The sequence below is a fragment of the Ziziphus jujuba genome, chromosome 6, assembly GCF_031755915.1.
Source record: "Ziziphus jujuba cultivar Dongzao chromosome 6, ASM3175591v1".
NCBI classification, from domain to species: domain Eukaryota; kingdom Viridiplantae; phylum Streptophyta; class Magnoliopsida; order Rosales; family Rhamnaceae; genus Ziziphus; species Ziziphus jujuba.
Genome location: NC_083384.1, coordinates 6,381,481 through 6,404,366, shown reverse-complemented (window position 1 = coordinate 6,404,366; position 22,886 = coordinate 6,381,481). Strand labels below are relative to the sequence as shown.

General features: G+C 36.5%; 3 protein-coding genes across 3 annotated transcripts; 1 reads left to right on the top strand and 2 right to left on the bottom strand.

Annotated features, from left to right (window-relative positions):
• The first annotated feature begins 5,467 nt into the window (after nt 1-5,467).
• Nucleotides 5,468-6,585, top strand: LOC132803961 (uncharacterized). The gene is made up of 3 exons (XM_060817828.1): nt 5,468-5,666; nt 5,709-5,849; nt 5,966-6,585. Exons 1-3 carry the CDS (start codon nt 5,468-5,470, stop codon nt 6,583-6,585), a joined length of 960 nt encoding a protein of 319 aa, XP_060673811.1.
• A 3,643-nt stretch (nt 6,586-10,228) lies between these two features.
• Nucleotides 10,229-11,904, bottom strand: LOC132803960 (SH3 domain-containing protein 1-like). Its single transcript, XM_060817827.1, has 4 exons — nt 11,773-11,904; nt 11,606-11,681; nt 10,467-10,581; nt 10,229-10,346 (listed from the first exon to the last, which is right to left on the bottom strand). Exons 1-4 carry the CDS (start codon nt 11,902-11,904, stop codon nt 10,229-10,231), a joined length of 441 nt encoding a protein of 146 aa, XP_060673810.1.
• Nucleotides 11,905-21,499: 9,595 nt separating this feature from the next.
• Nucleotides 21,500-22,591, bottom strand: LOC132803959 (uncharacterized). Its single transcript, XM_060817826.1, has one exon. It carries the CDS (start codon nt 22,589-22,591, stop codon nt 21,500-21,502), a length of 1,092 nt encoding a protein of 363 aa, XP_060673809.1.
• Between the last annotated feature and the right edge of the window lie 295 nt (nt 22,592-22,886).

The window sequence follows — 22,886 nt, the reverse complement described above, 5'->3', positions numbered from 1 at the left end:
AGAGTTTATAGAAACTGGAAAGAATGAGATGGGGTTTTGGAGCATCATAGAAAGTATGTACTTGATCAAGGTTCATCAGGAGGAGGTCAAGGGTGGCTATGGTAGTGATGAGACACTACAGATACTTCAAAAGCTACTTTCCAATAAAATAGAGACCAATGGATGGGGTATTCTTGTTAAAGGTTCAAATGTGATAATTGCTGATCAGGGCTCCAAAATCTCAAAGGCCTTGAAGAAGCTGGTCATTAAACTGCCGAGAGAGGAGGAAAATAATTTTCATGAGGAAAAATTTGAAACTATATTCAAAGAGTACCACAAACAAGTGGCTGACATGTTTAGCCACTCTTTCTAGATTAATATTCCAAGCGCAGCTGCAAATATTATTCCAAAGACCATGAAATGCCTTGAATGTGGTCAAGTAATGACACATTCATCAGTTTTCGTTGCACCAAAAGTTCGACCACCAACCAACAAAATTCATCTGCCAACAATTTGAAGATTAAACCAAGGGGTTTTTATCCTCCTTACCCTCCTTGTTCTCCTTATCCTTCTTATCCTTGTTTCCTCATTATCCTTGATCATAAGGAGAAATATTTTGCATGGTGCTTATGAGGTATTTCATTGTGAATGGTATTTCTCTACCCAAAGTAGCCAGGCAGGCCTTACAGAGTAATTCGTCAGCAATGTGATCAGAGCAATGGACCCTCTACAGATAAATGGTCATCTTGGTTATGATGGCTACATGTATGTGCCACGGGATTAGCGTGGAAGTGTGTTTTTTTTTTTTTTTTTGGTCACATTTGTTGTCATCGTCTTTTTCTTTTGTGTCTTGGTTGGTCTTATGTTCTGTATTTACAGCTATGGCTGTGTTGTTCTAGTACCTAAATTATTCTTGCTTTTCCAATAAAAATACTTCTCACCTAAATTATTCTTGCTTTTCCGAAAAAACACTTTTTACCTCCTTCGCTGTTTCGATAATATCCCAGCTAATATCCCATGTAATTATTATTTTTAAGTAAAATGTTCCACTTTTAAGGTTTTAATTTTTAAAAAATACAAATAATAATAATAATAATAGTCAATTATTATGCCTATGGAATCATAAAAAATGATTTCTATAATATATACATATATAAAAATTATATTCATGTAAAAAGAAGTGTCACCTTACATTTTTATAATGAGCTTTATATTTCGGAGTGGATGAGTTATAAAACTCTTTGTTTGGATTAAGTAATAGCTTTTTAAGTAATTTGATAATCTTTAATTAAATCTAATTAACAATTACCAATTTTTTCCTAAGAAAAAAATATATCCATATTACAAACCACAGCTTCCTCTCTCATATGAATTGAAATCACAAATAAGGTTGTTTTCTGCTTAATGCCACACTGCCAGAATGAATGTTGTTCTAAGGAAACAGACTGGAACTATAATTCTCAAAAAGATATGGACTATACAACTTTTAACAGCATAAAAACTAAGAACAAAGTTCGGAGGGAGGGGCATCTCACAAGCTTGAACGTGTTATTTTGTTTGTCGGGGCTTTCTATTGCCTTTCTATATAAGTTGAGGGGAACCATCCAGCCTTGCCGTTGCACTCGCCTTCCGACCATCCATGAGGGACCACCTGATGGATATCAACCGCATGCAAAATGATCATGATCAGACAAAAGCTCATTTCTTTGTTATCGAAATATGTTAGGGATCCCTCATATAACGTAAGTAAGATATTCTAATTTCAGCTGTTAGTTCATTTTGGATGGATGGGATGAATTTGAAAATAAAAACTTATAAGGTCAAAGCATGAACATTATGTGCACTATGGAAATGTTATGTTAATGTAGAAACACTAGTTTACTTAGAAAATACGGTTTAAAAATTATCTAATATTCATTGAACAATATATTTCTGTCAACACTCGGTCACATCTCTGAATGCTGTTTGCTTTGCATATAATGTCAACGAATCTAAGGAATTCTTATATACGCCACAAATAAGATACTCAAGCAGGGTGCACCCTAAGCTACAACATCCATTAGGTCACTTACTTTGAGATTTTCCCAACTACTTATGCTATACCTATCAAGTCATGAGTTTAAATATTAATGTATATATATAACTTCAAAAGGAATAGGCTAATCAGAAAAAAATTGACAACCTTACGCCAAATTTAATAGCTGAAATGGGAACGACGTTCCCATTGAGCACCTTAAGTATATATGTTTATGTGATTTGGAGGATTATAGACATTCCTCATTATCTTAGTTACATAAAGAAGCAAATTTTTACGGTGCTAAAATGTACTAGACTTTGCATGTTTTGAAAAGTATACCAAAATCACTTTCAAAAGTGCTTTCAAAATTATCTTCGAAGAAATCTTTTTAAAAGAGTTTATCATATTTTCAGTATTAAAGGAAAAAACGTCACAAACCTTTCCCTGACCTTGTTTCAAGAAACAAATGTTATTTCAATAACTGTAAATGCCTATAATCACAACCTAAAAATCTAAAGAAAGACAGCTGTATTTACAATTAGCAAAGGACAGAGAACCTGGCGAACCACAACATAATCATCAACTGATAGACTCAGCTCCCCTTCTGCTTCAGCATCAAACTGGTGTATAACCTACAAGATGAAGTATTTCTAATAATATATTTATTCCTAAAAAGAAAGGCAGAATTAAATAAAAAGTAGACTAAGTACAATGGTAACAAACCTAAATGATAAATACATATACTAATTGGTTCCACGGTACAGTCGCTCTAATAACAAAATACTAGCTTACATGATGTTATCCCTGTGCATCATAATGAAAAACTGTAATATTTAAGAGGTCTTGCTTTAGCGATAAAGAACATGTCATCTTGATGATCATCAGATTCCTATGAATTGTTATCCTGATTTCCAAGCCATTCATACATATTTCTGTGAATCTACATTAGCACAGATGAAAATTCTTTTAACTGCTTCTCCCAATTCATCTATGTTGTTTTTGTGACTATAAATTAATGGTGAACATGAGGATTTGATGGGATGATGTTTGGTGATGAAGTGAAGAGGAAACCCAACAGATCTAAGAGTGTTTTCTACTGGTTTTACAGAGAGAAACAGTGGATTCTTCAAAATCCCATCAATGGTGCCATGCTCTTGGTGATTAAGCTTGTAATCTCTTCAAGATAATGAGAATCATCATTTCTTTGCTTGCCCGTGGACGTAGATCACCTTGATCGAACCACGTAAATTTTGTGTGTGTTTTTCTCTCTCTCTCCTCTTATATTTATGTGTTTGTCTTTCTCTCTCTAGAATTTTCATATGGGTTTGTTCTGAGATCTTCCATTTCATCTATATTTGCTTGTTTGTCGACTTTTTTTGGGTAGTGTGCTGCTTATGGATATATATATTGTTTACGATACACAAGTTGAATCTCTACAATCTAGGATCAAGTATTTCGAAAAATATGGGGCAGGACAAGTTAATCTCATAAAAATAGGATAAAAGAAAATAGTAAAGGTAAAGCAAAGCTAGATTAATGACCTCAGCATCGAACTTCTCCAAAATAGCAAGAACATGTTGATGATAAGATCTCTCAGCGTTGACCTTGCAAAAAAATTTAAAATGGTATTTCTTTTTCTTAGACTCACTTGCCAAAGTTAAAATAAAATCATATAAATACCTCTATCCTTGTTACAATGTAATAATAATGAAAAAAAGACATAAAGATCTCTCAATTTTTATTTGTGATTGGCAATGAACTAGAAATATTACCATGATAAGAAGCCTATGAAAAGTCATCTGCTGCTGTTGATCCTCAACTCACAACATAGCAGCAGTCGCTTCTCTGCCAAGTGCCATAGTAGAAGATTTAAGATCAGCCAATCGTGCTTCTGCACTTCGAAGCGTCATAGAACTCTCTCTAGACATAGAAAGATCGTTAGATTTCGCAGCTTCAAAATCCCATCAATGGTGCCATGCTCTTGGTAATTAAGCTAGTAATCTCTTTAAGATAATGAGAATCATCATCTCTTTGCTTGCCAGTGGACGTAGATCACCTTGATCAAACCATATAAACTTTTGTGTGTTTCTCTCTCTCTCTCTCTCTCTCTCCTCTTATATTTTTGTGCTTGTCTTTCTCTCTCTAGAATTTTCATATGGTTTTGTTCTGAGATCTTCTATTTCATCTATATTTGCTTGTTTGTGGACTTTTTATGGGTTGTCTGCTACTTGTGGATATATATGTTGCTTGCGATACACAGGTTGAATCTTTACAATCTAGCATCAAGTATTTCAAAAAATATGGGGCAGGACAAGTTAATCTCATAAAAATAGGATAAAAGAAAATAGTAAACACAAAGCAAAGCTGGATAACAGACCTCAGCATGGAACTTCTCCAAAATAGCAAGAACATGATGATGACAAGATCTCTCAGCGTTGGCCTTGCAAAAAAATTTAAAATGGTATTTTTTTTTCTTGGACTCACTTGCCAAAGTTAAAATAAAATCATATAAATACCTCTATCCTCATTACAATGTAATAATAATGATAACAAAGACATATAAAGATCTTTCAAGTTTTTTTTGCGATTGGCAATGAAAACATGCCAACATATATGTGGTGTTCTGTTGGACAGAGAACTAGAAATATTACCTTGATAAGAAGCCTATGAAAAGTCATCTGCTGCTGCTGATCCTCAATTCACAACATAGCAGCAGTCGCTTCTCTGCCAAGTGCCATAGTAGAAGATTTAAGATCAGCCAATCGTGCTTCTGCACTTTGAAGTTTCATAGAACTCTCTCCAAACATAGAAAGATCCCTAGATTTTGAAGCTTCAAAATCCCATCAATGGTGCCATGCTCTTGGTGATTAAGCTTATAATCTCTTCAAGATAATGAGAATCATCATCTCTTTGCTTGCTCATGGATGTAGATCACCTTGATCGAACCATGTAAAACTTTTATGTGTTTTTCTCTCTTTCTCTCCTCTTATATTTCTCTCTCTAGAATTTTCACATGGGTTTGTTCGGAGATCTTCTATTTCATCTATATTTGCTTCTTTATGGACTTTTTGTGGGTTGTGTGCTGCTTGTGGATATATATATTGCTTGCTATACACCAGTTGAATTTCTACAAATTGGTATCAAAGCCTAGAGTGGTGAAAATCTAGGGATTGGAGATTGGAGATTTGGGGCTTTTGTGTAGCTTCTTGGAGGATCCCTTGGTTGAAGCTAGGTTGATTATAGTGTTCCCAAGCAAATTTGCCCATGTCTACTAAGTTTGAGGTGGAGAAATTCATGGGCTTAAACGATTTTGGCCTTTGGAAGATGAAAATGAAGGCGGTGTTAGTCAAGGAAGGGTTGAATGTGGCTTTAGAATGTGAGGAATTTACCGGAAACAATGGATGTTAGGGAAAAGAGGGAAAGGCATATAGTTCTATAATTCTTGGTCTTAGAGACAAGGTGTTGAGAGAGATGTCGAAGGAAACAACAGCGGCGGATGTTTGGACAGTTTTGGAAGAGAGGTACATGGCTAAATCGGTACCGAACCACATCAATTTGAAGCAACGGCTATATGGCTTCAAAATGAAAGAGGGAAGGTCTTTGAGTGATAATCTTGATGGCTTCACTAAGTTGATTCAAGACATGGAGAATATGCAAATCTCAATTGAGGGTGAGGACCAAACGGTGATTTTGCTTAATTCTTTGCCTTAAGGAAACGAACACTTTGTGGATACTCTCAAGTATGGAAGAAAAACCTTGGATGAGAAGGAAGTTATAGTGGCGATAGTTGCTAAGGATGCGGAGAAGAGCTTGAGTGGCAAAAGTAGTGATGGGTTGGGACTCACAGTGAGAGGTAGAACCTCGGATCGGCCTAGTGGTAGAAATTGACGAGGTAAAAGTCAGGGTAGATCAAAATCAAGGGACAAAATGAGATGTTTCCATTGTAATCAATTGGGGCATTTCAAGAAGGATTTTCCAGAGAGGTTGGAAAAGGACAGGAGAAGCAATCCGATGGAGATGCAAATGTTACCTTGGAAGGTTATGAAAGCTCTGAAGTATTGCTTGAAACCGACCGAGACAATGGTGTTGAGTGGATACTTGACTCGAGTTGTACTTTCCATATGAGTCTGATGAGGAGTTATTTTGATATATTTGAGGAACTAGATGGAGGATTTGTTCTTATGGGGAACAATGCAGTTTACAATGTTGAGGGGATTGGTACGATAAAGTTGAAGCTTCATGATGGAGTTGCGAGAACTTTGTCGGATGTGCGGTATATTCCCGGGTTGAAGAGGAATTTGATTTCTCTTGGTACATTGAATGAGCATGCATATAGTTATAAGGCCGAGAGAGGCACTTTGAAGGTCTTGAAGGGTTCAATGGTAGCGGTGAAGGCTTCTAAGAAGAATGGCTTGTATGTGCTAGATGGAAATGTGGTTCAAGGTGAAGCTTCGGTCTCGGTGAATGAGAAAGTGAGCGACACCACACTTTGGCATAGAAGGATACACCATATTAGCGAGAAAAGGCTAATTGAGCTTAGTAAACAAGGGCTTTTGTGTGGGCACAAGGTGGAGAAACTTGACTTTTAGGAGCATTGTATCTATGGCAAGCAAGCTAGGGTGAAGTTCAACATCGTGGTGTATCGAACTAAGGGGATCTTGGATTATGTTCATTTTAATGTATGTGGCCCCACGAGAATAAATTCAATGGGTGGTTGTAGGTACTTCATAACCCTCATTGATGATTACTCAAAGAGAGTATGGGTTTACATGTTGAAAAGCAAGGATGAGTCTTTCATTAAGTTTAAGGAATGGAAGGTTATGGTTGAGAACCAAACCAGAAAGAAGATGAAGATGCTCTGAACTGATAATGGGCTCAAGTATTGCAATGAGGAGTTCAATTCCTATTGTAATAGCATGGAATTGTGAAACACAAGACCATGTGGATGACTCCTCAACAAAATGGTCTTGCCGAACATATGAATAGGACCATTTTGGAAAGAGTGAGAAGTATGCTTTCCAATGCTGAGCTACCTACAAGTTTTTGGGCAGAGCCAGTGAATACCGTAGTTTACTTGATTAATCAATGTCCGTCGAGTGCCTATTGAGTTCAAAACTCCAATGGAGAAGCGGTCCAAGCATGCACCAGATTTAAGTAATCTCAAATTCTTTGGTTGCACTTCATATGTTCATGTAAACGAAGGCAAGTTACATCCAAGATCTATGAAATGCATTTTCTTGGGGTACTCAGAGGGTGTCAAAGGTATAGACTTTGGAATCTGGATAAAAAGAAGTGTGTGATTAGTAGGGATGTGGTGTTCAAGGAGAGTGAGATGCTTGGGTTGGTGAAGGATGGAGAATCTTTAAGTGGAGGTGAAGTTGACAAGGAGACATTTGATCTTGGGATTGAGGATAATCCAAGAAAGAAGGTGAATCATGAGGAGCACCGTGATACACAAGTGGCTCAAAAAACATGTTGATGAGGTAGTTGATCATACCAATGAGGAGGTGGTTGATGTTGATAACCTTCATGATCACAATTTGGCTTGCGATATAGAATGGAGACAATCCAAGGCACCAGTGAGATATGGTTTTGCGGATTGTATTGCATATGCTCTCGAAGTTGGGGCATAAATGGATTCGGAGCCTAACACTTTTTAGGAAGCTTTAGCTTTAAAAGATTTTGTAAAGTGGAAGGCGGCCATGGATGAGGAGATGGATTCCTTACATAGGAATGAAACTTGGAAGTTAGTAGATAAGCCTAAAGGTGGAAGAATTATAGGTTGCAAGTGAGTGTTCAAGAAGAAGGAAGGTGTACCGGAGTTGAGGCACCAAGGTTCAAAGCTCGATTGGTTGCAAAAGGTTATACTCAAAAGGAGGGAGTGGATTTCAATGAAATATTCTCTCCGGCGGTGAGACACACTTCTATTCGGATCTTGTTATCACTTGTGATTCACAAGGGTCTTGAGTTGCATTAATTGGACATCAAGATTCCATTCTTGTATGGAGACCTTGAGGAAGAGATTTATATGGCTCAACCCAATGGATATGCAAAGGGTGCCAAGGTATGCTTGCTTCAAAAATCCCTTTTATGGCTTGAGACAATCTCCTAGACAATGGTATAAGAAATTTGACATGTTTATGCTTGGTATTGGCTTCAAGAGGAGCATGTTTGATCTTTGTGTGTATTACAAAGAGTTGTCGAATGGGGAGTTCATTTATCTCTTGTTGTATGTTGATGATATGTTAATTGTGTGCAAACATATGGATGAAATTGATAATTTGAAGAAGTTGATGAGTTCTAGTTTTAAGATGAAAGACCTTAGAGAACCCAAGAAAATTTTGGGGATCGATATATTTCGAGATAAGAAGAATCGGGAGATATTTGTCTCTTAAAGGAAGTATATTTTGAAGGTCTTGGAAAGGTTCAACATGGCCGATGCAAATCCCGTGATCACGCCTTTAGCACCCCATTTCAAATTGTCATCCAAGTAATGCCTAAAAAATGAACAAGAGAGGGAGAGCATGGCTAAGACACCATATGCAAGTGCCGTAGGTTGCATCATGTATTTGATGGTGTGTACTAGACTGGACATCGCTCATGCGGTTAGTGTGGTGAGTAGGTTTATGAGTAATCCAGGCAAACCACATTGGGAGGCTTTACAATGGATTTTAAGATATTTGAAGGGATCCATGGATGTTGGCTTATTGTATCGGAAAGAGAACAATGGTAATAGTGATTGTGTTGTCAAATATTGTGATGCGGACCTTGGTGGTAATCGGGACAAGAGAAAGTCCTTGATAGGTTATATATTTTCAGCTTATGGTAATACAATTAGTTGGAGAGCATCGTTACAACTGGTGGTTGCACTCTCAAATACCGAAGCCGAATATATGGTGGCCACAGAAACAACAAAGGAGGCATTATGATTAAAATGGTTGGTAAATGAGCTTGGTGTTCCCCAAAACCAAGTCATTGTGCGTTATGACAACTAAAGTGCAGTTTTCTTGGAAAAGAATCAAGCCTTCTCAGACCGTACAAAGCATATTGAGAAGAAGTACCACTTTGTTCGAGAATTGATCGATAAAGGTGAAGTGGATTTGGTGAAGATTGAGGATGAAAAGAATTCGGCGGATATGTTGACCAAGATAGTTCCAATGGAGAAGCTTAGGCTCTGTATGAGTCTAAGCAGTGTGCAAAGCAAGTGACGAGGATGAGTATGTAAGCAAGGAGTGATGGGAAGTGATTTGAAGAGTATGTGAATTTAGAGTCAATGTCAAGATATGTTATTTTTGTGACTCTAAATTAATGGTGAACATGAGGAGTTGATAGGATGATGTTTGGTGATGAAGTGAAGAGGAAAAAAAAAAAAAAGGAAAAAAAATCAAAAATTATGATTTTGCCCCTCTTTAATGATATATTAGCCTAAGAATTCGTGCCAAACAGATCTAACAGTGTTTTCTACTAGTTTTAAAGAGAGAAACAGTGGGTTCTTCAAAATCCCATCAACGGTGCCATGCTCTTGGTGATTAAGTTGGTAATCTTTTCAAGATAATGAGAATCATCATATATTTGCTTGCTCGTGGACGTAGAACACTTTGATCAAACCATGTAAAACTTTTGTGTGTTTTTCTCTCTCTCTTCTCTTATATTTATGTGCTTTTCTTTCTCTCTCTAGAATTTTCATATGGGTTTGTTCTGAGATCTTCTTTTTCATCTATATTTGCTTAATTGTGGACTTTTTATGGGTTGTGTGCTGCTTATGGATATATATATTGCTTACGATATACAGGTTGAATCTCTACAATCTAGCATCAAGTATTTCGAAAAATATGGGGCAGGACAAGTTAATCTCATAAAAATAGGATAAAAGAAAATAGTAAAGGCAGAGCAAAGCTGGATAACAGACCTTAGCATGGAACTTCTCCAAAATAGCAAGAACATGTTGATGATAAGATCTCTTAGCATTGACCTTGCAAAAAAATTTAAAATGGTATTTTTTTTTTCTTGGACTCACTTGCCAAAGTTAAAATAAAATCATATAAATACCTCTATCCTCATTACAATGTAATAATAATGAAAGCAAAGACATATAAAGATCTCTCAAGTTTTATTTACGATTGGCAATGAAAACATGCCAACATATATATGGTGTCCTGTTGGACAAAGAATTAGAAATATTACCATGATAAGAAGCCTATGAAAAGTCATCTGCTGCTGCTGATCCTCAACTCACAACATTGCAGCAATTGCTTCTCTGCCAAGTGTCGTAGCAGAAGATTTAAGATTAGCCAATCGTGCTTCTGCACTTTGAAGCTTCACAGAACTCTCTCCAGACATAGAAAGATCCCTAGATTTTGATCGATGCCTCAAAACTTCAGTTACCCGATAAGAAGATATTAACTATGAACTATGAATATGCAGTTTTCTACACCAGTGTTTACTCCTATACTTGAGATTAGAAATTTACCTGGGCCTCCACCTCTTGATGGGTTTATCATAATGGTGTGCCAAGTGGCAAGCATTTTCAAAAGGAACTCCATGTATTTGTGTCCGTAATGGCTCACCACCTACAGATTTAAAACCTGTGGCACAATTACAAACATAAAAAGAAATAGAGAAGATGAAACTTTAAAATAGTAGTAGACAGTAATAAAATATATCTTACGCTCATCACTGATTCCTTGTAAAAAAAAACTGGTTGGTCAGGTAGTTAGAATACATTCCTTACGACAGTTAGAGAACAAAAGTACTCTAAGCATGGTTAAAATCACTAACGTCCTCAGCACTCAATACAAATAGCCTGTGATGAAAGTAGTCCATCAACAAATGTAACGTTTCACACAAGTTGTTACAGGCCATTAACTTTTGTAAAACCCAAAAAGAAGTAAAAGGGAATTACAGAACAAATCATTTCATGTGGTACACATCCTAATGATATATAACACCAAGTATAATATTGGGATTGTTTAACCAGCAAAGCACAAACTAAATTGAGAAAATCCTACTTTATATGCCAAAGCACAAACTAAACTGAGAGAATCCTATTTTATATCCCTTCAACGTAGCATCTTCAATGTTGAAAAATATAGCCGGATAGTAGAAAATGTAGCCACGCAGACATCGAACATAAGTGATAAGTCTCAATTCCTTCAGCCTAATAGGCATAAATATTTTCTTTTAGAGTTCCCCTGCCCTCCCTTGAAATAAAAAATCTTCACTCCAAACTCTCGAGTCCTACACACAAACAAGTACAGGCTAAGAAAGGCCCTAATTCAGAAATGCCAAAAGCAAATTCCCTAATTCAGAAATGCCAAAAGCAAATTTTGGCATTTTTTTTTCCACAAAAATCCTAAAACACATTCAAGTCCTGTGTACTTTTCAAGGATCATGTCAGGAGATTGCTAAAATGTGTGTACTTTTCAATTGAATTATATGAGGTACCAAAGTTGATAGATGCGAGATCGCAAGAGGACCATGACTGCTCTGATTCTTCTATCCATATTTACAGCAATCTTCGACCAGCTTCCTCACTAAATTATTTAAGGTGGAATTTATATGCTGGCCTTGTAAAAGGAACACATTAAGCAGATAAAAAAATATTCTTACCTATCTCCATTTTCTTGCACTTGTAGCTTGTAGAAATAAATTTTTCAACTCCACAAACAATATTCCGCTGAAAGTGCTGCACAACATTATCTATCATTAGATTAAAAATGCCGAAATATAGTTTATATTAACTAACAATCTAACATCACAATGCTTGGGAACTACACCTTAGCTTCCCTTGTAGATTTGTACAAATTTCGAAGTTGTTGGTGGCATAAACTTTCAGCTTCGTCAACCATAACAGCATCATTATCTAAGCTTCCCAATCGTCTTAATACTGCTAGCAAAACAATGAACATCGAAATCAAATTCAAAACTTATGATGCCCAAAGGTCGCATTTGGCATGCCATATTAGATGCTATAAGGACTCTGGATCCTTCTAGTACTTTTTTGTCGTACCAAACAATCATGTGGTTAGTTTGACAAGAAGTATGCATGAGCTAATAGACCCAACTCATTTAAATAAAGTCCAATCGATATAATAACAGTAATTTATTATTAATTCATATGATGGTAAAAGAAAGGCTAATGATCATATCAAAATGCATATATCTGGCAAACAATCTAATACTTACGCCCCCAAAGTATGATACATTTTCCCCCCATTATGTAATGTAAAATTCCTTTATGACAATATCGGCACTTACGTTTAAAAGAATATATATATATATATATATATACAGAGAAGAAAATGTAAGTCATAAGGGTTGCAATTGACAAAAAAAATAGAAAAGAAAAAAGAAAGCACATAAAGATCCCAAATTAACAAGAATTTTACTATTAAATATTAAGAAAAAAGCATTTCAAAAAGTGATCAAAAAACAATATTCCAACGACCATTTCAATAAACGGTCAAAATTCTTCATTTCAATAATAATAGTCACTTTCATAATGCCGAAATCTTTTTAGAATGGTTAGCTTCAGGGTTCAAAAGAATTCCAAAGTTAAGCATTCTCAGGCAAGAGCAATCATAAGATCCAAAAAACTCCATAATGAGTATGGTAAAAAGTGACTTCCTAAGAAACTATGAACAAAAAATCCATACCAAATGCTGTAGAATGTTACAAAAATATTATTATAACCTAATTAATAATGATAGAGTAACCAAAATAATCACTAAATTTATTCACAAAATGATATAGTGGATGATATGCTAATATTTATGTGATTTGTCTTTTTGATTAACTTATTCATTTTAAAAGTTTACTTTTTCATATTTAGATTATATGAATGTACCAATTAATATTAATATCTTTAATACGTATAATTTGTTAAATAAATTTAATAACATATATCTTTAAAGGAACAAATATAACTAAATATAAACTAATTAAATAATAACGAGTCATTCATTGGTAAACATCTTGATCTTGTTTAGGCTTCTTGGTACCCCCGGGCATTAATCTTATACAAATATTTAAGAAATTAAGATAAGTATATTTTACTCTCCTAAACTATACTGTTTCTTACACTCTACCGCCCATATACAAAACTCTTAACATTCATTATCTCAGTTATTATTTTCCTACCAGTTAAATCAAATCATGCAGTTTGACCAATGAATTTGTTGAAAATTAAACCTATATAATTCTGTAACTTTGTTTTATAAACAGTTTGATTTTATTTTATTTAACTCTTGGACAATATTTATGACCAGTTTTGTCAAATTTATAAGAGATAATTGTATTATTGATTGGACTAAACTTGCAAAACAATAATTGGAATTTATTTGATCACTTGAATCACTCTTTAACCTCAAAATCATCATGGTTTTCATGGTAATTAAGGTGAATACATGTTCTTAACATATCAAAACTCACTTTTTTTTTTTTCTCGAAAGAAAATATGTCTCCTGGTAGTATCATAGGCATCAGGCCAGACCGAAGCTCTGCGCCACGCTGCATTGCAGCAATGGGACCATTCGAGGCAATAACGGGGCTTGCTATGACCCGAACCTTAATTCCCAAACTTGCAGATGCGAAGGCTGAACGGCTTCCTTCTGCTACGCTATCACCCTTGGCTGTATATCAAAACTCACTTTTTAATAACATATAATTATAATCTATATGATGTAAAATTCATTCCATATAAATATATACATATAATATTATTTATGGAACATAATCTTTGAGAGTCTCCTAGGATACATGAAAGCTACGTCAACATACGTACAACAGGCCAACAGCTTTAGCCAGCATGCATTCCTAAAATGCAAAAGTTTTCTGCCATTCCGGCAAACATCAACAACTAAAAAGAAAAAAGAAACACTAATAAAACAAAATATTAATTCAAAACGAGAAGTCCGTCAACATATATATGGAAAACCATGACAATGTAACATGACCAACGATATTAACGACGACGTCGAAAATATAAAATAAAGAAAGTATTTTGAATTTTAAAATTAAAAAAAAAATACACGAAAAGAACTAGATGAAAATTAATATATATATATATATATATATATAAACTTGTGAGATAGTCTTGATTAAATTTGTGTGATTGAATTGGTAGGCTGAAAGATGGAGTTGAAACCCCATGTGGTAATGCTTCCCTTACCATTCCAAGGCCATATTAAACCATTCCTTTGCTTAGCACAGCTTCTTAGCCAAATAGGCCTTTACATTACCTTCGTCAACACTCGCTATAAATATAAGCGCTTCTCCAATCTCTCAGCTCTCTCCCTGCAATTCCCTAACCTCCATTTTGAGTCTATCTTGGATGGCATGCCGGACTAAAACGACCAGCCACGTCCCTTCACTTATGATTTCTTCTATGGCTTGAAGTACCAAGCTAAAGAAAATCTGAGAGGTTATTGGTACCCTTAGCCAGAGGTTAGAGAATGCTCAGTCGCCGCCTATCACATGTATCATCGGCAATGGAAGTGTATCTTTTCCGGTTGATGTGGTGGAGGAGTTGGGGATTCCTGTAATTTCGTTTGTTGTCATAGTGCTCATTACTTGGTGGCATATATTTGTATCCCTAAACTCATTGAAGATGGCCAGCTTCCTTATCATGAAGGTTAGTATAATTATAATTTGTTTATTTTATTATCATTAAGTTTATTTTGTTTTTATTTTAATTTTTTTATTATTATTATTTTGGTAGAAGAATAAGCATTGATTATTTGGTTGATTTCAATGTCCATGTACTCTTAAATCTTATAAAAGGAATCTCTTCACCAAAAAGTAAACAAATGAATAAAAAAGAACCTTTTTTTTTTCTTTTTTTCTTTTTTTTTCTTTTTTTTACCACATTAGATTTTTCAATTTTTTTTTTTAAATTAGTGGGATGCAGTTTAAATTAATAATTAGCTAATATAAAGAATATATACATATATATATATATAGAAATATGTATATATATTTTTGTTTGCTTTGTGGGATTCAAGTTTACATCATTACTTTCTGATTCCAAAATAACGATGTGATTTCTAAAGATTATCTTTTATTTATATTTTCCCGTTTCTCTCAATTATCAATACCTGTTTTTTTCTTTCTATCCAGTCTCTTGTACATTCGTTTGCATTTTCTTATCATTTAACAATTTCCATGCATTAATGTAAATTTTTCTACCAAAAGTGTTTATATTTTTCATTTCAATACCAAACAAATGTTAGCTTAGAACAAATAAAAATACATAATTAACATATATATTATATATGGTTCTGGAACATTATTACCAAAAAATTAAAGGAATATATTCTGGAACATGAGATAAAATTTTATATAATATACTATAATTCTCGAAATAACCGTTTCAGATTTTTAATTTTATTTTGTTTTTATTTTTTATTTTTTTGGTTTCAAACAAAGACACAAATCATAGAATCAACAACATTGAAGTGGCTGGACTAGAACATTGTTTGAGGCTCAAAGATCTACCAGACTTTTGCGTGTTAAAAGACGTTAATGACCCTACCTATCAGTTCTTTGTCAATGAGGCTCTAGCCATGACTCGATCATCGGGGTGTTATACTTAACACCGCTGATGATCTTGAAGCTCCATGCCTCCCCACCATTGCAAACGCCTGTGGTCGAGCTTACAAGATCGGACCCCTCCATGCACTTCTAAATTCCCGAATAGGACATCATCGCTCTCTGCTAACGGCATCACACGGCTCTCTTTGGAAAACCAAACATGACTGCATGGCGTGGCTCGATTCTCAACCGTCCAAATCTATTCTCTACATCAGCTTTGGAAGTCTTGTCAAAACGTTGTCGGCCCAGCTTTTGGAGTTTTAGAATGGCTTGGTTGACAGTGGCTACTCTTTCCTGTGGACTGTACGGCCAGATATGGTGGATGAAGAAAATGACAACGGCGTCATTTCATTCCCTGAGGTGCTTGAAATCGGGCCAAAAGAAATAGGGTATATAGTGGATTGGGCCCCACAAGAACGGGTCTTGGCCAACGATGGTGTGGGTGGGTTTCTGACCCATGGTGGTTGGAACTCAATCTTGGAGAGTATTTTGGCGGGAGTTCCTATGAATGGTTGGCCCAACTTAGGGGATCAGAGGGTTAATGTTGTATGTATTAGGAAGGTGTGGAGAATTAGGGTTGAATTGGAGGCGTGTGACAGATGGACCATACAGAGAACAATCAAGACATTGATGGAGAGAAGGGAGGAGTTTCAAAGGTCAGTGGATAGAATTGCCAAATGGGCTAGGGATAGCATTGGTAAAAATGGATCTTCCTGCCATAATTTAGCAATGCTTGTTCAAGATCTTAAGAAAATCAAAGCAAAGAGTTGATCTGTAGGAATAATATATATATATATACACACATATACACACAAAAGTTATCCATTATATATATATATATATACACACACAAAAGTTATCTATCAGGCACAACCTATGGTGGATGATTAGAATATATATACTTAAATGAATATTATATGCATGTAATGAGAATGGCATTTGCAATACTAAAATTAAGTATCGACTTATATTTTTATAATGAGTTTGATATTTCGGAATGGGTAAGTTTTAAAACTCTTTTGTTTGGATCAAGTAAATATCTTATTAAGTAATTTGATATTCTTTAATCAAATCTAACAATAACCAAATTTGTTTCTAGGAAGAAAAAAATATATTTATATCCACACATTACAAACCACAGCCTCCTTTCTCATATGATTTGAAATCGCAAATATAGACTGTTTTCCTGCTTAATGCCACACTGCCAAAAAGAATGTTGTTATAAGGAAACAAAATGGAACTATAATAGACAAAAAGACAAGGACTATATAACTTTTAACAACATAAAAACTAGGAACAAAGTACAAGGTGGAGGGGCATCTCACAAGCTTGAATTTGCTATTTTGCTTGTTGGGGCTTTCTCTTCCCTTCTATGTAAGCAGAGAGGAACCATCCAGCCTTGCCGTTGCACTCGCTTTTTGACCATCCATGAGGAGCCACTTGATTGATATCAACAACAGCATGCAAAATAATCGTGATCAGACAAAAGCTCTTTTACTTGCTCCAAAATATGTTTGGGATCCCACATATAACTTAAGCAAGATATTCTAATTTCTTCCGATAGGCTAATCAGAAAAAGTAGACACCTTTACTCCAAATTTAATAGCTAAAATGGGAACAACATTCCCATTGAACACCTCAAGTGTGAAAGTTCTTGCAATTTAGAATGTTATGGATATTCCTGATTATCTTAGTTAAACAAAGTATTAAGAAAAATACTATAGAAAATGAATGAATGAAAAAGGGAAGAATCTTCTCATTAATTCTGGAAAATGGCTGTACAGAAGGCTTATATGCCTCAATCAGTTATAAAGTATATGAACTCTTTTTAAGAAAAGGAAGAAAAACGGAATTTTTCCACTACTACAAGACAAAAATGGTTATAACAATCTAATTGTAAAATGACTAAAAAGGACAAAAGAAAGAGGCTATTTATTTGTCAAACTCCCCCTCAAGATGGATAATACATATCATGTTTTCCCATCTTGCTTAAAAGAGGATGAAACAGTGGTGAATGTAGTGCCTTGGTCGTCATGTCTGGCCAGTTGGTTCCGTGAGGTGACATGCAAAGTTTTAAGAATCCCTATCTGTATCTTCTCCCAAACAATGTGACAATCAATCTTAATATGTTTAGTACGCTCATGATAAACAAGATTGGCTGCTATGTGTAGAGCAGCTTGATTATCACCAAAAAGTATTGCTGGTCCTTTTTTATTGATCTTCATATCTTTGAGAAGAGACAGTATCCAAACTATCTCACATGTTTCATTGACCAAGGCTCTATATTCTACCTCTGTTGAAGACCTTGACACTATCTGTTGTTTCTTTGATTTCCAAGATATTAGGGATGAACCAAGAAAAATGCAAAAACCACTTACAGAACAGCAGGTGTCAAGACATGCTGCCCAATCTGAATCTGTGAACCCTTTAAGCTGCAACTTTGAATTAGCAGGATAAAAAATTCCTTGGCCTGGAGCATTTTTAATATATTGTAGAACCCGAGTTGCTGCATTAAGGTGAGAGTCACATGGTGAGGCTAGAAATTGGCTAAGCCGATTCACAGCATATGTAATATCTGGCCTAGTAATGTGAGATAGATGAGCTTTCCAATAAGTCTTCTATATGCTGTTGGATCTGAAAGAATTTCCCCAATAGAGGAAGACAATTTCAGATTTGGTTCCATAGGTGTGCTTATTGGTTTGCAGCCCAAAAGACCAACATCAGACAATAGTTCTAAGGCATATTTTTGCTGGCACACAGAGATATCAGCAGCTGTTCGTGAAACTTCCAGCCCCAAGAACTATTTCAATGTTCCAAGGTCCTTCATCTTGAACCAAATGCTAAAACTGGTTTTTAAATCCATTACAGCTTCAAATTTGTTACTAGTAACTATGATATCATTCACATACACCAAGAGTGCTATGAAAATGTTAACTGAATGCCTTATGAACAAAGAATGATCTCCATAAGATTGCACAAAACCCTCTTGAAAAAGAGCAGTTGAAAACTTACTAAACCATTGTCGTGAAGCTTGCTTAAAACCATATAATGACTTATGTAACCTGCAAACAGCATTCTTAGGTAAAAACTCCCCCTGTCTACATAAGTATCCAGGTGGTAAGCTCATGTAGACTTCCTCAGAAAGGTCACCATGTAAAAAGGCATTTGTGAAGTCCCACATCGGCTGGAAAGGAGAATGAAGCATAGCTTACAAGCGTGTGGATACCTTTCCCTTGTAAACACGTTCCCACGAGGGAAAGTAAAACCGTGAGGGGTAGGATTGGGCTCACCACCTAGCTTCCAAAGCGGACAATATCTCGGTTGGGCCTGGGAGGCCCAGGCCAGTGGGACTGGCATGTAGGGGTTGGAAGAGGATTGCCCCTAACCACTAAGATGCGTTTTAAACCCATGAGGGCTGAGTTGTAAGAAGATTCCCCAGGCCCAAAGCGGACAATATCTACATGCGGGTGGTCTTGGATGGGCTGTTAAAGATGGTATCAGAGCCAGTACCCAGATCGGTGTGCCAGCGAGGACACTGGGCCCCAAGGGAGGATTGTGAAGTCCCACGTCGGTTGGAAAGGGGAACGAAGCATAGCTTATAAGCGTGTGGATACCTTTCCCTTGTAGACGCATTCCCACGAGGGAAAGTAAAACCTTGAGCGGTAGGATTAGGCTCACCACCTAGCTTCCAAAGCGGACAATATCTTGGTTAGGCCCGGGCCAGTGGGACTGGCAGGTAGGGGTTGGAAGAGGATTTCCCCTAACCACTGAGATGCATTTTAAACCCGTGAGGGCTGGGTTGTAAGAGGATTCCCCAGGTCCAAAGTGAACAATATCTATATGCGGGTGGTCTGGGCTGAGCTGTTATAGCATTAGTAATATCAAATTGGTGCAAAATCCACCCATGAAGGGCTACAAGAGCAAGTAGTAATTTAACTGTAACAAGCTTGGCAACATGTGAAAAAGTATCAAGGTAGTCAATTCCCTCTTGTTGTGTGTATCCTTTCGCAACAAGTCGTGCCTTATATCGTTCCACACTCCCATCAGCATTGAACTTAATTTTATAAGCCCACTTACATCCAACAAGTTGCTTACCCGGAGGTAAAAAGGTGATGCTCCATGTACCATTGTCTTCCAAGGCTTGTAATTCAGTTTTCGTAGCTTCCTTGCAAATAGGAGAAGCAGCAGCTTCAGCATAGGACTTAGGCTCTGTGTGTGAGGAGATGGAGAGAATAACTGATAGGACTTCAGCATAGGCTTTATGGTGCGAAGAGAGACGATTGTAGGACATATAGGATGAAAGTGGATGCAGAGTTGATGATTTAGAATGGGATAGGGTGATGGATGAAGAACTGGATGCTAGGTTACAATGATAATCAGACAAATATGAAGGTTGTTTGACAACTCTCTTAGGACGGGTGGAAGCTATAGAAGTGGGAGGTGGTGTGGATGAGGAAGTTGATACTATCTCTGAATTTGATGAACTAGAAATTTCATGTGCTGGTAAGGGCAAGACATGGTCAGAAAATAAATCATAGTCAAGTGTGGTGTGTCCAAGAAAAGGAAATATAGTCTCATGAAAAACTACATTCCATGAGATGTAAATTTAATTAGTTTCTAAATCAAGTAGCTTATACTCCTTATAACCAGGAGGATATCCTAAAACCACCGAAGCACGAGCTCGTGGACTGAATTTGTGCCTACCACGATTAAGGGTTGAACCATAACACAAACAACCAAAAACTCATAAGTGATGATATGCTGGTTTTCTTTTTGTGAGAAGTTCAAAAGGGTACAATTAGACAAAAGAGGGGATGGCGTACGATTAATGAGGTACACGGCAGTTAAGACACACTCTCCCCAATAACAAGATGATACATGAGACTGAAAAAACAATGCATGGGCAACATTAAGGATATGCTGATGTTTTCTCTCAACTACAACATTTTGCTCAGGAGTTTCAATGCAAGAATAAAAATGCTCGATCCCTTTTAAGCGAAAGAAATGGTGGAAATTTAATTCTTGTGCATTGTCCAAACGCATTGCCTTAATGGGAATTTTATATTGAGTGAGAATGAATGCATAAAACTCAGGAAAGATGTGTTCAACATCAGACTTGTGCTACAATAGGTATACCCATGTTGCTCGTGAAAAATCATCAACAATAATGAGGAAATACTTGTGTCCACCCCGATTTGGGACATGGAAAGGACCCCATATGTCCATATGTATTAGATCAAAAGGTTGTGATGCAAAATTGTTATGTGAAATAAAAGGTAAATGTTTTTGTTTTGCTTCATGACAAATTTTACAATGTGAAATTGAACGCAATACAGAATTTCCAAGTTGTAAACTCTCATTTAAAAGTTGCAATTTAACATTGGAAGGATGGCCAAGCCTAGAGTGCCATAGTTCACATTTAGAAACAAAAATTGAACTAGCAACAAAAGCATTACATGTGGGTGTAGCATCTAAATCTAGAATATAAAGCTGGCCTTGACGTCTACCCTTCCCAATCATCGAGCCCAGAGTATGCTCCTGAATCAAACATGAGTTAGGAAAGAAATTAACACAACATTTGTGGGACTTTGTGAATGAACTAACACTGAGTAAATTGAAATGAAAAGATGGGACAAACAGGACATTTTCTATGAGCAGACCGTTAGTGAATCGAACTCTACCAATGTGTGTGATTGGAGCAAAGAGGGAATTTGGTAAGGTAACTGTGATTGTGGATGTAAGGGAATGCGAAGTGACAAATAGAGGATGATTACAGCAAACATGATAGGTTGCTCCCGTGTCAATGATCCAAAGATGAGACAAATTAGATTGGGCTAGAGAGTTACCAAGAGATTGGTGAGAAAGAGAGGTGTCTAGTCCAGTGAAATTTGAAGCCATAGGTCCTGACTGCTGCTAATTCTCAACTGAGGTTGGTGTTGAAGAAGCTGGGAGTTGTAAGCTCAGGTATGAAATCATTTGCTGAATTTGCTCATGATTAAGCTGAATTGGTGACATTTGTCCTGACTGCTGAGTTGAGTTGGAATTTGACAGAGGTGTGGAAGGGGATGTTGAAGGTGTACCTGAGGTTCTCATAGTGTTTTCTACTTTTGGTTGTATTAATATTGATCTCTGATTTCCACCTTGAGATTTTAATTGAAGAGAGCTAGCATGAGATGGGCACCTGGTTGGGAGCTTATATCCAGGTGGGTATCCATGCAATTTGTAACACTTATCCACTGTGTGACCTTGAAGACCACAATGAGTGCAAGTTGGTCTATTCTGTTTGGGTCCCGATGATGTTACAACATTAGTTGCAGCTAAAAATGCCATAGATTCAGTAGGATTTGGAGGAATTGACCCAATGGTTCGTTGTCTTTCCTCTTGAATCACAAGGTTAAATACCTTAGCAATGGGAGGCAAAGGGTCCAGCATCAAGATTTGAGCACGAACGGCAGAGAAGGATTCGTTCAACCCCATTGGAAATTGTAAGACATATTCCTGCACTTGATACAAAGCCCAACCTCTTATGCCCCCACAATGACAAGTGGGAGTGGGCTGATAGTGCCGAAGCTCATCCCAAAGCACCTTCACACGAGTATAATAAGAGTTTATATCTATGGATCCTTGCAAAAGAGCATGTAGCTGCTGGTTAATCTGGAAAATTCGAGGCGCATTGCTCTGATGAAACTTGTCACACAAATCAGTCCAAACAGCATAAGCAGACTCTTGATACAATAAAATATCTGCAATGTCCTTGGAGACAGCATTGAGAAGCCATGAATGCACCATACTATTACAATGATCCCGAACTGAGGCGAGAAGATCTGTTGGATTGGGTTTAGGTATGCTCCCATCAACAAAACTCAGCTTGTTCTTAGCTCTGAGAGCCATTTCCATCGAATGATGCCAACTGTTGTAGTTAGGGCCAGTGAGTTCGTGGCTAACGAGTTGAAGACTGGGATGATCCGCATGGTGTAGAAAATATAGGCTGCTATTGTCCTCCATTGCTGGTTGAAAGGAGGTTGAAGACAAATCCTGGGAAGATGAGATTGGGGCAAAGCGATTCCCCTAGTTTTGAGATCTACCATGAGCCAGGACTGATTCTTAGCAGCAAAAGCACTATTTCTCTGATACCATATTAAGAAAAGTACTATAGAAAATGAATGAATGGAGAAGGGAAGAATCTTCTCATTAATTCTGGAAAATGGCTGTACAGAAGGCTTATATGCCTCAATCAGTTACAGAGTATATGAACCCTTTTTAAGAAAAGGAAGAAAAATGGGATTTTTTCTCTACTACA

Coding starts and splice junctions, on each gene's coding strand:
- LOC132803959 (XM_060817826.1), bottom strand. CDS start 22,591: ATGGAGGACAATAGCAGCCTATATTTTCTACACCATGCGGATCATCCC.
- LOC132803960 (XM_060817827.1), bottom strand. CDS start 11,904: ATGTTCATTGTTTTGCTAGCAGTATTAAGACGATTGGGAAGCTTAGAT. Junction 11,682..11,772: donor AATCTACAAGGGAAGCTAAG/GTGTAGTTCCCA, acceptor AATGTTGTGCAG/CACTTTCAGCGGAATATTGT. Junction 10,582..11,605: donor GTGCAAGAAAATGGAGATAG/GTAAGAATATTT, acceptor ATTGTGCCACAG/GTTTTAAATCTGTAGGTGGT.
- LOC132803961 (XM_060817828.1), top strand. CDS start 5,468: ATGTCGAAGGAAACAACAGCGGCGGATGTTTGGACAGTTTTGGAAGAG. Junction 5,667..5,708: donor TATGCAAATCTCAATTGAGG/GTGAGGACCAAA, acceptor CTTTGCCTTAAG/GAAACGAACACTTTGTGGAT. Junction 5,850..5,965: donor GTTGGGACTCACAGTGAGAG/GTAGAACCTCGG, acceptor CATTTCAAGAAG/GATTTTCCAGAGAGGTTGGA.